The sequence below is a fragment of the Apteryx rowi genome, unplaced genomic scaffold (assembly GCF_003343035.1).
Source record: "Apteryx rowi isolate R43461 unplaced genomic scaffold, aptRow1 scaffold_567, whole genome shotgun sequence".
Taxonomy (NCBI): domain Eukaryota; kingdom Metazoa; phylum Chordata; class Aves; order Apterygiformes; family Apterygidae; genus Apteryx; species Apteryx rowi.
The window spans coordinates 290,281-305,077 of NW_020450835.1; the positions used below are offsets into that span (position 1 = coordinate 290,281).

At 43.0% G+C, this 14,797-nt stretch overlaps 1 protein-coding gene across 3 annotated transcripts in view; it reads left to right on the forward strand.

The window, feature by feature from the left end:
- The window catches only part of TNKS (tankyrase), a 135,545-nt gene that overhangs the window by 89,102 nt on the left and 31,646 nt on the right, over window positions 1-14,797 (forward strand). For all 3 annotated transcript variants that reach the window (XM_026082107.1, XM_026082109.1, XM_026082108.1), the window contains exons 4-9: window positions 4,082-4,176; window positions 6,218-6,284; window positions 6,484-6,670; window positions 8,159-8,280; window positions 10,559-10,650; window positions 10,734-10,812. In XM_026082107.1, coding sequence (XP_025937892.1) covers window positions 4,082-4,176; window positions 6,218-6,284; window positions 6,484-6,670; window positions 8,159-8,280; window positions 10,559-10,650; window positions 10,734-10,812 — 642 coding nt within the window. The remainder of the gene's footprint in view (window positions 1-4,081; window positions 4,177-6,217; window positions 6,285-6,483; window positions 6,671-8,158; window positions 8,281-10,558; window positions 10,651-10,733; window positions 10,813-14,797) is intronic.

Genomic DNA, 14,797 nt, shown 5'->3' on the forward strand with positions numbered 1-14,797 from the left:
TAGTATTCTTACTGCTGCCCTTCTCTGCAGGCGACGTGATCTGATTTGAATAAAGGTTTCCTTTGACAGAAGTTAGATGGGGATTTGCCACCTACTTGCATTTTCCAAATCTACCAAACCTGAAGGTTATACTGTAGGCAAGGTGAAAAAGTTGCATATGTTAAAGCATATGTGAAATATTTTTAATSTCTCCTTTTTTAACATCCTTTAGCTGAGCTGAGTGTTGTGGAAGAGTTAACAAAAAAAGGTAGAATGTCCATAAGTACTTTCCGCCACATCAGACTTGTTTGCGTAGCTGTGTAAGAGCCATCCRTACTGCTTTGCATCCCTTTGGAGACCTTCTGAACATGGTGGGAGCCAAAACGTGTCAAGGCCAGAGCTGGCCCTCAAAGTCAAGAGCTTTGGTACTTGGTGTCACCTGTTTATTACAAGAATGCCCTTGCCGTAGAAGATGAAATTAAATAACAACAGTAATTCTGAATTACTGTATCTTATTGTTARTTATTGTATTAGACACATGAAGAGACGTCATGTATGTGATTAAAAAAAAGCTTGGTTTTTGTTTTTTAAGAGCCTTCAGGATGGCAATTTGTGAATGAGAGAAACACATGAAGATTGCTGTCAGATAGCATAAGGTAGAGGTTTTGGTGGCAGAAAGCAAGAACAGGCAATTTTAGTACTTAAATCAGTTCCTGTAGCTGTTAGTGCTCATGCAGGTAATGTTTTTAATGGCATAAAGTAGAAAAACTCTCGCTTTCCCTCTTTGCCAGCGTTTAACCAGCAAGGGCAAAATGAAAAAGCACTGATACAAAAAGACATTATTTAGTGCACCGGTGCTTCTAGCAATCTGAACACTATCACAGCGTGGTAAGAGCCTCTTTTCGGATTCGTTCTTGCCGTTGCTGRCTGCAGTTCGAAGGGACTGTCACTTTAACAGCTAGGTTTGAGAGGAAGAAAAATCGGCTTGAATCATGCGCTTACTCCTCTTTTCCCCTCTCCCCCCTGCCCCGCTTGGTAGATTAGAAAATGTGAGCATCTGATTGTGCATGCTCATGCTTATATCCAGTAACGCGTGATCTTCTTTAAGCAGTGAGCATTTCCAGCCGGCTGGATGTAATTCCAGTTGTTCCTTCAGAGGAGGTGGTGGTGGTCAAACGATCTCCGGTTGCTTGCAACATGGAGCTTTAATCCAGTCCATTTTTAGATGTTGGGGTGGGAGATCGTTTGTATGTGTGTGCATGCATATATATATGTATATACATATTTTTCTGATTTCAGTAGGAGCAGCTCGGCAGCCTGCGGCGCTGGTGATGCCTTGGCGCCCCTTTTTTTTGATGCAGGTCTAAAGGCCGATGGCCTTGAGCAGAGGGTCATCAAATCTGCAACCGCTAGCAAAGCAGCGTGAAAATAAGGCTCAGTGAGAATAATACCAAACTGTTGCATATACGTTTTTTTAATATAAAAAATTTCTTTCTCGTGTTCCCAGGCAGCACATTTTCAAAAGGGCTGCAGGCGAAACCATCTGCGTCAGTGCGAGTTGTAGGTAGACTAGCTGGCAGTGATTGCCATCTTGTGCACAGGGATCTTGCTTAAATGCCCGGTATCTGCTTTGACTCGATTACAGCTGCCGTAAGACTTTAAAATACCCTGAGCTTCTTACATGAGGGTCCACTTTACTTAATAAAAGCGGAGCTGCGCTCTTATTAATTACACTAGCAGGTAAGAATGACTTGCGTGATTGGCTTGGTAATTGCGACCGAGCCTTTGTAGGTAAGTGCCCTCTAGGGATTCGTGTTTGTGGGTCTCTTGCCAAGCACTGCAAGACGCGGGAGGAGGGGTTAATTGATAGCTCAGTTTAATCTCTTTTATTAATATGAAGTGATTAGACTGATACACCTTGCAGGTGCACTGCAGTGTACAATACTGCTGTTTTATGATAGCTAATTTCTAGTTTTTGAGAGCTATGGAAACTGTGCGTTAAACAGCACTCTTTACTACCATCATTCACTTAATTCTTTTTTTGGGGGGGGGGGGCTAGTAATCCCATATAATGTCTAGGTTGTGCAGTGTGACACTTATCTTGGAGGTCCTTCATTTCTGTAATTAGCACGCAAGCTTGTAATGCCAGGTCAGTATTTGTTAAATATTAAATCTGTCATATTGCCTGGTGCTGTTTCTCATGAGAAAGGGAAAGAAGTCCTTAAAAAAAATAAATAAATCATTGAGCTAGGGCCTTCCTGCCTCCTCCTCCTCCTTGAAGCATGCGTAAGTGAAATGTTTGTGAGTGCCTTTTGGCAGAATTAAAGAGCCTCTATCACCAGTGACATGTGGGCTCTGATACAGTAGACCTGATTGGGGCATTCCTTTTTTTAATGAATTCTTTGGCGAAAGCAGGTCTAATAACCCCCAAAATACAAAACGCACTGTCCCCGCTTGAGTCACAGTGATTTTTTTCTTTTAATTTTAAGCTGTGAGCAAGATTCCAGGGCTGATGCATCTCTGTTGGGAACATCCCTATTAATAACGTTAAAGATGAGTGAAGGTTCRTCTGGGAAGTCTGCCACGGTTTCAGAAATAGCATGGAGCCGGGAACGGGTGCAGTGACTTTAATCGCAGCGAGCTTATGGGATCCTGCGTCTCATTCCAAAATCGAGCCGTTGCTCCGGGTGCCTCCGGAGTTCAGGCCTTGCAGTAGGCTGTAGCTTTTCACCAGCCCGGTTCAGATAAGCTGGGTTTAGTAACCCAACCGAGGCAACCGTCGGGGTAACCAGCACTGAAGTGCTCCACTAACGTCAACGGCGGTATCATCTTTATCCACCCTGTGCTTGGTGTTTACGATATGCCGAAGGCAGCTATCCATACCATTTTTATTAACACCTCCGCTGTTCACGGGAAGCGGTGATGAGCCTGTTTGTCTTGACTTTTTTATCTTGGTAATAGAGGGGATGTGATGTCTCACATCTATAATGATGTTTTAATGCCTACAGTGTATCCGGACTTGGCTTAATACTGTGGATATTCAAGTCTTGCAGAGCGTTCTAGCTGTTATACGCACGGGGGTTTACTGTAATAAAATCTCCTTGTTTGGTTGGGTGTTGGAAAATAAATTGCAACAAAAATCCCTTGAAAGCCCTCTGCTTCTCCGCCTTGGGAAGGTGGGAATCGTGGCACCCGTTTGGGAGAGAAATGAGTTCCTTCAAACTAAGCRCACACAATTTCCCTCCATCATAAAAAGCTTTTGAGGTGATTAAACTTCAAGGGGAGCCACTGTTGTCGACTTCAAAAGCTCTCAGTTAAAATGCTTATTATTTAGCTAAGGAAAAAGGATGGATTTGCTGTGCRGGGTATAAGCAGCAAGGCGCGTTGCTGCTGCAGGAATGTGTTTTGTGGGAAACTGTGCAAGCGGCGTGCATTTTGCTCCATGTGTGCACGTGTTTGTGTCTCTCTTATCACACCGTCGTACAAAATGCCCTCAAGCTACTACCGCTTTTTTGGTGCGGAGCTGAAGGCAAACCTCCCTGCTRTGCCGCTGTATCTCGTTCTGCGGTTATGCTTTTCCTTCGGTCTCAAATGACACCTCTTTGTAGGTAGATATAAAAACATCGGAGCTYGTTCGGGAAGTATTGGGTGCATTTCGGCAGGCTCATGAGGCGCAGCGGCACACGTTGCGATGGAAGGGTGCATCCGAGCACGTTTGTAACCCGCAGCCTGAGCCGCTTATGTGCAAATTGGCTCATGCAACTTCCAAAAAAAAAAAAAAAAAAAAAAAAAAAAGTGTTGGGCCATTATTTAAAATAAGTCTGTATGATGAGTTTCTTATTGCCCTTGGGGGTACCTGGATCCTTCCYCCCCTTAAGGAGCGTTGGCTCGGCGCATGGTGTGTATTTATGAACTTGGCTAGTAACAAAAGGGAAGCATGGCTTCCCCTGGGCTATTCTGTAAAGTAAAAAAAAAAAAAAAAAAAAAAAAAAAAAAAAAAAAAAAAAAAAAAAAAAAGGACTAGTTAAATGGCAGCCGGTGAGGTGTAGGGTGCAAAATTTGAGACTGTCATCTCTTCATCTTGTTTTGTTTTCCTTTGCAGTCCACTCCTTTACACCTAGCAGCAGGCTATAACAGAGTCCGAATAGTCCAACTTCTGCTCCAGCACGGTGCGGATGTTCACGCCAAGGACAAGGGGTAAGTAAGGCGGGTTGATTTATTCTCTGGTTGCTGCCGTGGTTTTGTATTAAGCAAGATGAGGAATCCTTTCTCTGTTTTGTGTTGCGACGTAGTCTCAAATGGCTGGCCCAGAATGGGACACTTGCTTCCAAAATCTGAGTGCGCTTCATCATGAATAAACTTTTGTTAGAGCCCTAATAACAGATTAGCTGTGATCATACTCATTTTCAGTCCCTTACTACACCTTAAGAAAATTTTTTCCAATCCTTATTCTTTGCTTCTGTGCACAGACCATCCTGTAAAATCATGGACTTCTGCTGCTATTTTAGGGAAAGTGGGGTGATGAGTGATACTAGGGTAAAGATAAAATGTGCCTTTAAAAAGTGCTGTGTGATCTCATTCTCTTGTTGGCTATATGCGTGTAGTTTCAATTAACGTCAGCGATATTTGTGTACTCGCAGCTAGTGTGCTCTGCAGAGACCTGTCTCAACTGATGTTGCCGGCAAAAATCAAGAGGTAGCAGAAGCTAAAATATTCCATTTTTGCAGCAAGCGCGGTAGTTGAGTAAGATTCCAACAAAGCGGGCACAGCAGTGAGAAATCTGGAATCACAAGTATCATATGTTTTTCTCAGCCATACGTTCCTGACTTCTAAGGAGATGATTCTCACGGCGGTCTGGTAGGAGAGCTTAGCTCCAGCGTCGTAGAAATTAGGCCTCTGGTTCAAGGCATGCGTTTTGCATTCAGAGGCTGCAGAGGTGACATGCGAACTTGAGACACTTTCTATACTGTTATTTACTGTTGAGTCCAGCCTAGCGTTAACTAATTTAAATAAAGATCCTTGTTTTTTTCCAAACTTGTCCCAAGCCTACTTAAACTCTTGAAGGTTGACCGAACTGTAGCGCTTTTGTCTGTACGTTTGTTGGTGGTGTTTTGGCTTTTTTTTTAATCGGAGAAGTTGTGAAGTGCATGGTGACATGTTATCTAGGTCACAGAAACAGAGTAAAGCTGTACGTAATGCCTGTTCAGGTAGATCCAGCATTGTTAAGGGATTTTTCGTCTTTTCACACCTTCTGGAAATCTGATCATCAGCTGGTAGAGAATCCCTGCGTAGATGTTTTAATAAGGCCGAAGCTGGGCGCTTGGAGAGAATCTCCAGGTGACAAGTAGCTGAGTTAGGCTTGAATGTGTGGAGAGAAAAAAACAAAACAAAACAAAACCCTAAAAACAATACACTGATTTCACATTAAACTTGACAGCAATTCAAACATGCTAAGCTGTCTGTGACAGCTCTTTCTCCAGCAGTCTCTGGTGAAGGTGAAGTCCTGGTTTTGGTGTCCTGTGCATCCTGCATTGTTGAGCCCTGACTAGCCTGTCCTGCTTGACTTAATTAAACTCATTTTCTCCTTTGCAGTAATGTCTCGTGCTTATGACTAGACYCCTGTCATTTGCTTGACTAGTGTCATTTTTAAGAACAGTCTCCAGTGATATGGCCGTACAAAAATTACGGGGAGCCTCTCATAGGTCTCTTGCACAGGGAAATAGGTTGCGCTGTCAAAAATGCAGTAAAATCAGGTCGTTACACAGTCTGGAGCAGCTATTTCGGTCTGCTGCCTGTGAATATCTGTACCTCTTTGTAATACAGCCAGGAGTTAGGTTAGCATTTTCGGGGGAGTTTTGCCTTTCACACAGCATTTAAAATAAACAGGAGTGCACATTTAGGTGGAAACAGAGCGCTGAATGTGGAGTGGGACTTCTCTTTCCCCCCATAATGGCTCCAAGAAAGATCATTTCAAATACAGTTAATACCAGTCCTAATGGTAGATTGAACACCTCTGGCCTGCTAGGCAAAAGATGTTTAAATTCCACCCTCGAGTAACATGTTGTTGGAAAAGGCTGGATTTTCCCGGTAGATGGTGAATCTTAATTTTTAAATATTTGAATTTTAAAATTTAATTTGATTTCTGTGTATCGAGAGAGAGAGAGAGAGAAAAAAAAAAGTTCCTGCTTCTTGAAAAATGCTGCTTAAATACATATGTCATTTCTCTCTTTCCGTGCAGTGGTCTTGTGCCTCTCCATAACGCATGTTCGTATGGACACTATGAAGTTACAGAGTTGCTGCTTAAGGTAAGTGGAAGGATGGAAAGTAATTACTACTGATTTAAGGGTGTTAGGGGAGACATGGACTGTTTTGCTTGTGTATGCACGTATATACGCATATACATGAAAAAACGGGACCGGCTTTCGTAGCGGAGTGAAAACCCGGCGAGCTTTTCGTCGGCGCCGCTGCTTGGCTGCTAACGCAGCGCTCTCTTTGCCGCGCCAGCACGGGGCCTGCGTCAACGCCATGGACCTCTGGCAGTTCACCCCCTTGCACGAGGCCGCTTCCAAGAACCGCGTCGAGGTCTGCTCCCTGCTCCTGAGTCATGGCGCCGATCCCACCTTGGTCAACTGCCACGGCAAGAGCGCCGTCGACATGGCTCCCACGCCGGAGCTAAGGGAGAGGCTGACCTGTGAGTATTCCGGGCTGGAAATAGCGGCTGGCAGGCRGGAAGGGTGCTTTCCTTTCAGGAGAGCGTCCTCATCAAGCACGAGTCGAAGCGAAGCAGCAGGATAAATGCAGCCGTGCTTCTCSGGTCTACCTGCATCTGCCTGCACAGGTACCTCGAATGCGCCAGCCGTCATATCGCCTGGATTTCTGAGATTTAACATGTTTAAGGCCAGAAGGTACTGTTGAATCAGCGGGTCGCTTGCCTCTAGGAGAGAGGAGGAAAGGGTTGTTACCTTCGAGCCGCCCTTCTCCTCCCTCTATTCTGGGCTAACCTGGGAGAGGCGTTGAGGCAAGCTTGACCCTCGGTTCAAATTAGCAAGCAGAAAAATCCATTTAAACTTTTGTTTTGTTTTCTATATATTCTTTCTTTTCTTGGGGGGGGGGGGGTGACAAAATCCCTCTCCACTGATAATGACTAAATTGTGTGCGTTAGCCTGACCTTGATATCAAATTCGACATCATTTTGATGAAAAGTAAGGACATCCTCTATTTGCATACCCTGAATAAGATATATTTAGTGTATTCTTGAGTTTTTCAGTTTTGTTACATTAGGAATAATACTATATTTATTTGTTATTTCAAGATTTATCTGTACTTGTATTTTGCCTAATGTTATGTTTACAAAGAAATTTGAGTTATATTTGAAATGAAGTGATTTTGATTAAGAGGAAGCCACAAATGCAGCAGATGTAAAATGAGGGTGGGAGAAGAAAGCTTCTCTTAACAAGTTTGGCATTTCAAGCCAAGCTGTTTCTAGTTCCCAAGTTCAGACCTTATCCTTGCATACCTGCCTTTCATTTGCAGATTTTAAGAGAAACAGTTTTCTACCTTTTCAAATTCAAACTAATTTTCAGCTGAAATTATTCAGCCGGTTGCTGAACTGAACAAGGTGTGACATTGAAAGGAAGAAAATTACCTCTCTGCACCTGCAAAGAAATAACTGCTCTCAAAACCTGCTCCATCCTTTGAGCAGACTGGTACTTAACCAGTTAGATTTTCCTAAGACTGTTAACAAATACGCGTAGTTTAATATTTTTTGTTTAAATTATATGCTTAGGCTTTACTTTAAATTATTTGTAGTTGCAAATACAGTAAGGGTCTTGAAAAGCGACCTCGTTGCTGTTTTCTTCTGCAGAGCACTTACTAGCAGAGTGCTCCCTTGAACAGATAGATAACTTAGAGGTCACCGATGTTTTTAATATCAGGTGGGAGGAGGATGAGATGGAGAAAGGCTGTAAGGGTTTTCTCAAGGAACTCCTTCCCCTCTCCCCTAAAATATCCTCTTTGGTTTCACTAAGCCATGTTTTATGTTCTGCCTCCAAGGTTAGTTGCTACCTGACGATACACAGAAATACTTTTATTTGCTCTTAGTTAATTATAGCTACCTTTCTCCAGTAACATTTATAAATGTGACGTTGCTGAATATTAACTACGTCTCTTTCTCCAACAGATGAATTCAAAGGACATTCTTTGCTACAAGCAGCRAGAGAGGCAGACCTAGCCAAAGTGAAAAAGACGCTTGCTTTGGAGATCATTAATTTTAAGCAGCCACAGTCGCATGAAACTGCACTGGTGAGATTATACAGTCAATCCATTACTTTTATGATAAATGTGCTGGTAGCACTAGTTGAGAGGTTTTATTTCTACGTTATGAAAGCGCATTCATCATTTGAGATTGAGGGTTTGCCATCAAGCACTTGATATTTTAAATATAAATCACCAGTATGGAGATAACACTATATAATTTTATTATCCCCCACACACCTTTTTTTTTTTTCTTTTTTTTTTTTTCTTTCCTGATGTGTTTCAGAAACCCTTAAGCCACTGCTCACCTGCACGTAATTCGCTTCTTTTTGCTGCCTCTTTTTCTGTTAGTCAGTTGCTGTGTATTTGCTGGGGCCAAATTCCAACCAGGTGGCCCAGTGCTTCCTTAGTCTTTTATGTGGGCAAACGTGGATGCCAAGTTTTCTTCGCAGGGTRCCTAAGACAGTGGCGAGAGAAGATGCTAGGTGTATATCAGTGTCTTAGACTGGAATAATACTGCTGATAGCTGTGAAGCAGGGGTGCTTGTGACTTTCCTGTCCTACCCTTATTTCGTTGTTTGAAGAAGCAGAGAAGGCAAAGAACACAGCCGGTATCACAGGTGCGGTGAAGACATTGAAATTTAGTGGGACTGATGGTGTTATTGAAACCTTTATAGCTATGGTACTTTAATAAAATATTGTCTTCGCAGTGATAAGTCTCAGCCGCAGGCACACAAATGCATACTTAGTGTTAAAAACACCACGACTGTGCTCAGCAGTRTTATCTACCAGGCATCCGTATCTGTTCTCTCCATGACGGACTTGGCCTCCTAGCCTAAACTTAGGAGCAAGACAGAGAAGAGACATTTAGAGGCTGGACAGGAAGACAGTAGGAAGCTCGAGATGAYGTTATTTTTCCCTTCTTGACTGTATCAACTGTCGCTTTGTGGCGTCTCTTTAGCTTTGTAACGATGACTTCTTAGTCCTGTGCTGTTCTTTGCCCTTCTCCGTCCGCTCGTTCTGCAGAGGCGGCTAGGCAAAAGGGGTTCTTTCAGCTTGACTGGTATCGTTGGTCCACTCTTCAGCAAGCGTGTGACTGTGATTTCTCAACTTCTGCCTGCCATACTTGAGACTTCCCGGTGGTCTCCCATCCAAGTGGCAGGACGGGTTTAGCTTCTAGGACGGGACAAGATGATGTGCAATCAGTGCAATGTAGCTGAAGTATCCCTGTCCTTAGCGCAGCCTCTTCTACCACGAGGCAGTGGAGTCAGTGCTCACTCACCCCACAAAGGCCAAAGCAAGCACCCGCTTTATGTTTCAGTGTTGCTCTGAGGTTTGGCCRGCAAAAGAAAATTTAAGAACAGAATTAAGTATACTGTCTCAAAGGAAGCCCGTGGGGTCAATCTGTCTTGCGTCCAGCTGCATGCCATGAAATGAGTGACAGTGTCATTCCCCGTCGGTCTTTTCCACGAAGGACGTTAAAGGCTGCTGCTGTGGCAGTGCTCGCCAAATGATGTGTAAAGGGATGTGAACTCCTAAGAAACCTATTTAATTTCACATCCGATTTTATTTTAAAATGTGCAAAGGCTGTAGAACGTATCTCTAACTCATCTTTAGCAAGAGCTGTGTACCAATATTAAAAAAAATACATACTTTTGTTGCTCCTCTGTTCAATTTTTCAGCACTTCTGCTACTTTTAATGCTGATTTACCCTATTGGCAGGAAATATAAATATATTATTATTTGGAAGGCCTCAGAAATGCTGCCACTCTTCAGAGCAACAGTTGATCTTTGTGTTTTACAAAGCCTACCTTCGGAAAACTTGGACATGCCCTAGTTATTTCATACTGAAAACCATGAAACTGGAGGAGGAAAAGTATCAGTACTCTTGCCACTTTTCAGGTGCTTCTTGGGATCTGTCTCATTCTAAAGGCTCTTGTTTTGATACTAGAAAGTGTGGGAACTCTACGGAAAGTCATTTCACGCTCTTTGTCTTTACCTCCTTTGTGTATTATGTGCTTTTTTTGTCCCCCTATCTTGTTAATGCAGTTGGGAACATCCCACTTTTTCATAGGTGCTGAAGCTTTAAAACAAAAATTGTTTTTCTGAGCAGAATAATTTAGCGCTGGTCACTAGCTTGTGTTTTGTTCAGGGTGTTGTGTATTCAGGCAGAAATATGATGGAACTCTGTACAATGCTGTTTGCAACTTTTGTAGACCGCTGTTCAGCAGAATATGTAAAGATGAAGTTGTGGCCTTCAAAGCTCTTTCTCATCTCTGCAGCTACAGTGGCAATATTTATTTATTCTGTATTTACTTTTTTTGCAGCACTGTGCCGTGGCCGCTGTGCATCCCAAGCGGAAGCAAGTTACAGAACTATTGCTCAGGAAAGGAGCGAATGTTAATGAGAAAAACAAAGAGTAAGTTCCTGAAATTTTGCAGTTTTCCAAAGGATGCTGTCACATTAGGAATACAAAACTAATATCTTCCATTTTTCTTCTAGCTTCATGACACCTTTGCATGTTGCAGCTGAAAAAGCTCATAATGATGTCATGGAAGTTCTGCATAAACATGGAGCGAAGGTAAATATACTGAAATATATTTTCTGTAAGGCCAGAGGGAGGGTTATATTGGTTAAATACAGTGTTAGTTTTCATGACAGCTGTTGCTTTTTCTTCTGTGTGCCTTGCACGGCCCATGTTAACCTTAAAGTGTGTTTATCTTAAATCAGATTGGGATATTCAGGTATCCCATTTCAAAATTAGGTCTCCTCTCCAGGTAACTGAATACAGGCTTAGGAGTCTAGCTTACTCATTTTTAATGGATCGTGCTACTCGTTTTTAATAAAGGTGGTCATTTGGGTGTCTCTTGTTGACTTCTCTTGAGAGCTTGAAATATCCAGTCTCCCAGTTTGCTGACACTGAGTTGAAGAGCCTAATGCTGGGCATCCTTTAGCACTTACTCTGTTCTTATTTTCTTGGTCAGATTGATTTGCCACCCCATTTTAGCCGTTGATAGGCACTGACCTAAACACGCGCAAGTAATTTCTGAGCCTATGGTGAAGTTTGCTTACAAACACGATTCAACAAGTTATCAGTTAAAGGTGAAGAAAAGTATAACCTTTATTTAGGTTGTCTTCTAAACGTTTTTCAGAAGTATTTCAGGTTCTTAGCAACAAACTTGGCCTTCATGATAATGATAAATTTAGCTAGCTACTTATTTTCTCAAAAACTTTTCTTGACAGGTAATTTCTTTCTACTTGTTAAAATGTAAACAATCTCCTAGTTTTTGCTTTTAAGGGAGCTCAGATTCCTATCTTTGAGTCTTCATCTTCATTCAAGTAGCTAGAAATGAAGAAATACACCTGTGATAACAATCTGGAGTGTCACTCTTGAAGTGCTAGGAGGAGAGAGCAATGTAATTGTATATCCAGTTATTTCAAGTCTTTTTATTTTGAAACACTGAATTGTAATTTATAGGCCCRTATGAGAGCTAATTTCCAGATCTCAGTGTCTGATTCACTTCCACAGCAGCTTAATGAAATCATAAAATAACTTAATGACAACACTATGACAGAATTTATCACATTTGAGAATCCTGATGTGGTGATATATCACCAAGATTTTCCCAGGGAGGGAAGAAGGGAGAGAGGTAGAGAAGACCATTTGTATTCRTTCAAACTGTTAATTATCATTTTCCCAAATTGACTGTTAATAACGTACAGAATCACAGAATGGTTGAGGTGGGAAGGGGCATCTGGAGATCATCTAGTCCAACCCCCCTGCTCAAGCAGGGTCACCTAGAGCACGTTGCACAGGATCGCATCCAGATGGCTTTTGAATATCTCCAGAGATGGAGACTCAGCAACCTCTCTGGGCAACCTGTGCCAGTGCTCTGTCACCCTCACAGTGAAGAAGTTTTTCCTTATGTTCGGACAAAACTTCCTGTGTTTCAGTTTGTGCCCGTTGCCTCGTGTCCTGTCCCTGGGCACCACTGAAAAGAGTCTGGTCCCATCCTCTCGACACCCTCCCTTCAGATACTTGTACACGTTGATAAGATCTCTTCTCAGCCTTCTCTTCTCTGGGCTGAAGAGTCCCAGCTCTCTCAGCCTTTCCTCATAGGAGAGATGCTCCAGTCCCCTCATCATCTCTGTAGCCCTTCGCTGGACTCGCTCCAGTAGTGCCACGTCTCTCTTGTGTTGGGGAGCCCAGAATGGGACACAGCACTCCAGATGTGGCCTCAAGTAGAGGGGGAGGATCACCTCCCTCCACCTGCTGGCAACACTCTTCCTCATGCACCCCAGGATACCAYTGGCCTTCTTGGCCACAAGGGCACATTGCTGCCTCATGCTTAACTYKGTGTCCACCAGCACTCCCAGGTCCTTCTCCGCAGAGCTGCTTTCCAGCAGGCCAACCCCCAACCTGTACTGGTGCMTGGGGTTATTCCTCCCCAGGTGCAGGACCCTGCACTTGCCTTTGTTGAACTTCATGAGGTTCCTCTCYGCCCACCTCTCCAGCCTGTCCAGGTCTGGATGCTGAATGGCAGCACAGCCCTCTGGCGTATCAGCTACTCCTCCCAGTTTTGTATCGTCAGCAAACTCGCTGAGGTGCACTCTGTCCCTTCATCCAGGTCATTGATGAAGAAGTTGAACAGGGCTGGACCCAGTACTGACCCCTGGGGGACACCACTAGCTACAGGCCTCCAACTAGACTCTGCACCACTGATCATAACTCTACCTATGCATCAGAAAAGATAAGATTTCATTTGCCCATAGAAATAGGTATCTATGGATCCAGTATTGCCCGTGAATTCGATAGTGATGGTTCTCAGGTAAGCACTGAACTGGACCTGCTGGAGTTTTGAATGTATTGGTACCTAACAGCTACCTGCTATGAAATATAAGGAATTTTTGTATGCTGAGTGTTTCTGGAAAACCTGCTACTATACTGTGGGTATTTAAATCAGTGTTCCCTTGAAAATCTGTCTCTATGCAGCCAGGTTAGGAGCAAACTGAAAAATGGGTATTATGGGAGTGGGATTAAAACATCAGCCTTACTGGAATGGCCAAATTTTGTTGTTTTGTGTCAGTAGGGCGTTCTGACGCTAGCCTGTAGTTCTTTTATGTCCTGAAGCAGGGGTTTCCAGTTGTGATCCATGAATGACTTGTGGACTGTGTGACCATGGTGAGTAGCCCATAGTTATCTAAAGAATCATGCTGAGTGGGTGTTCTCCATACTTTTTCAGTTGAAAGTATGCAAATAGAGATTCATGATGGTACTTAAAGCTCATTCTTCGTTCCTGTCCTGATATATGCTTCCTTTGTTATTCTGGGAAATCCATTCATATTTGTGATCCAGCAAAGCACTTAAGCACTTGGCAGGAGACTACGCGTTGTTAAAATTAASCATATATTTCCATACTGCAGTGGATCAGGTCCCTCTTCATCTGTGTCCAAAGTTCCTTAGCTGTAAAATGATAGATAATGCAATTGTGGACTTTCATGAGATGTAGATCATTAAGGCTTTATGAAGCACTTTGAAGTTCCCAGATAGGATATGCTCTGGAGTATTAATTAGTTAACTTGGTGTATTTAATCACGCTAAAATGTTTGTCTTGCTTGTATATTTTCATCTGGCCTCTTGTTCATGCTTTGACTGTAGGTATTCTGTTAGTTCATCAGGCACCTTGATATTGCTATTTCTTTGCTTCTGAGTGTTGGAACATTGCTGCTTTAATCCCTGAAGCACGGTTCAGGTTCTTGATTATCCCCTTGCTGTATTTCTAAGAGCTTTTTCTTCCTGCTTACTCTTTTTGTGCCTTGTCAAGGCTTTGCATACTCTGCAGAGGCATTTCAGTTACTTTAAAAGGTGTGTTCAGATGTACTTAGCCCTTTGATCCTGTCTAGTCATATTTGTGACAAGAGAGGATCTCACGAGCTAGTAAATCTAGGCCCCCTACAGAGCTGCTTTTCAGTAAATATTAATTTACTCCTGGACCAACACTGTCCTGCAGTTTAAATACGTCTTTTCCATTTTGATGCTTCCTTTGCTAATGCATTCATTCATAGTCAACAGACTGATTCTYCTTAACCTTTGTTTTGGTAGGCTGAAAAACCCTCCAAACTCCAGGTTTTCCCACATAAGGAACCTCTCCATTTCCTGATCAGTCTCGTGATCCTTCTCTTTACTAGCACAAGAGTGAATCTTGGAGCTCGGGAAGCAAGAACTGAAYGCATTCCCCCACTGCCTTATGTAATGACACCGTGCTTCCGTGTATCCACTAGAAATGCTTGGACTGGTGCGTACTGGGATTGCCTTTGCCGTTTTAATAGACGTGACCCAATGAYGCTCAGACCGCGCTGTAGTCTTGTAGTACACAGCGACGCTTGATCCCTTCTTTTGATTTTTTCCATACTCATGCCCTTCAGCACAATTCTCCTGTGCCAAGATCATTAATGAAACTATTAAAGAAGATCAGCGCCATAACCAGTCCAGGGCAGCCCATCCCCTTTCRGTATGTTCAGTTCCTCAACCAGTCTCTGTTTTTTTCTAGCTTCTATAGTCATTT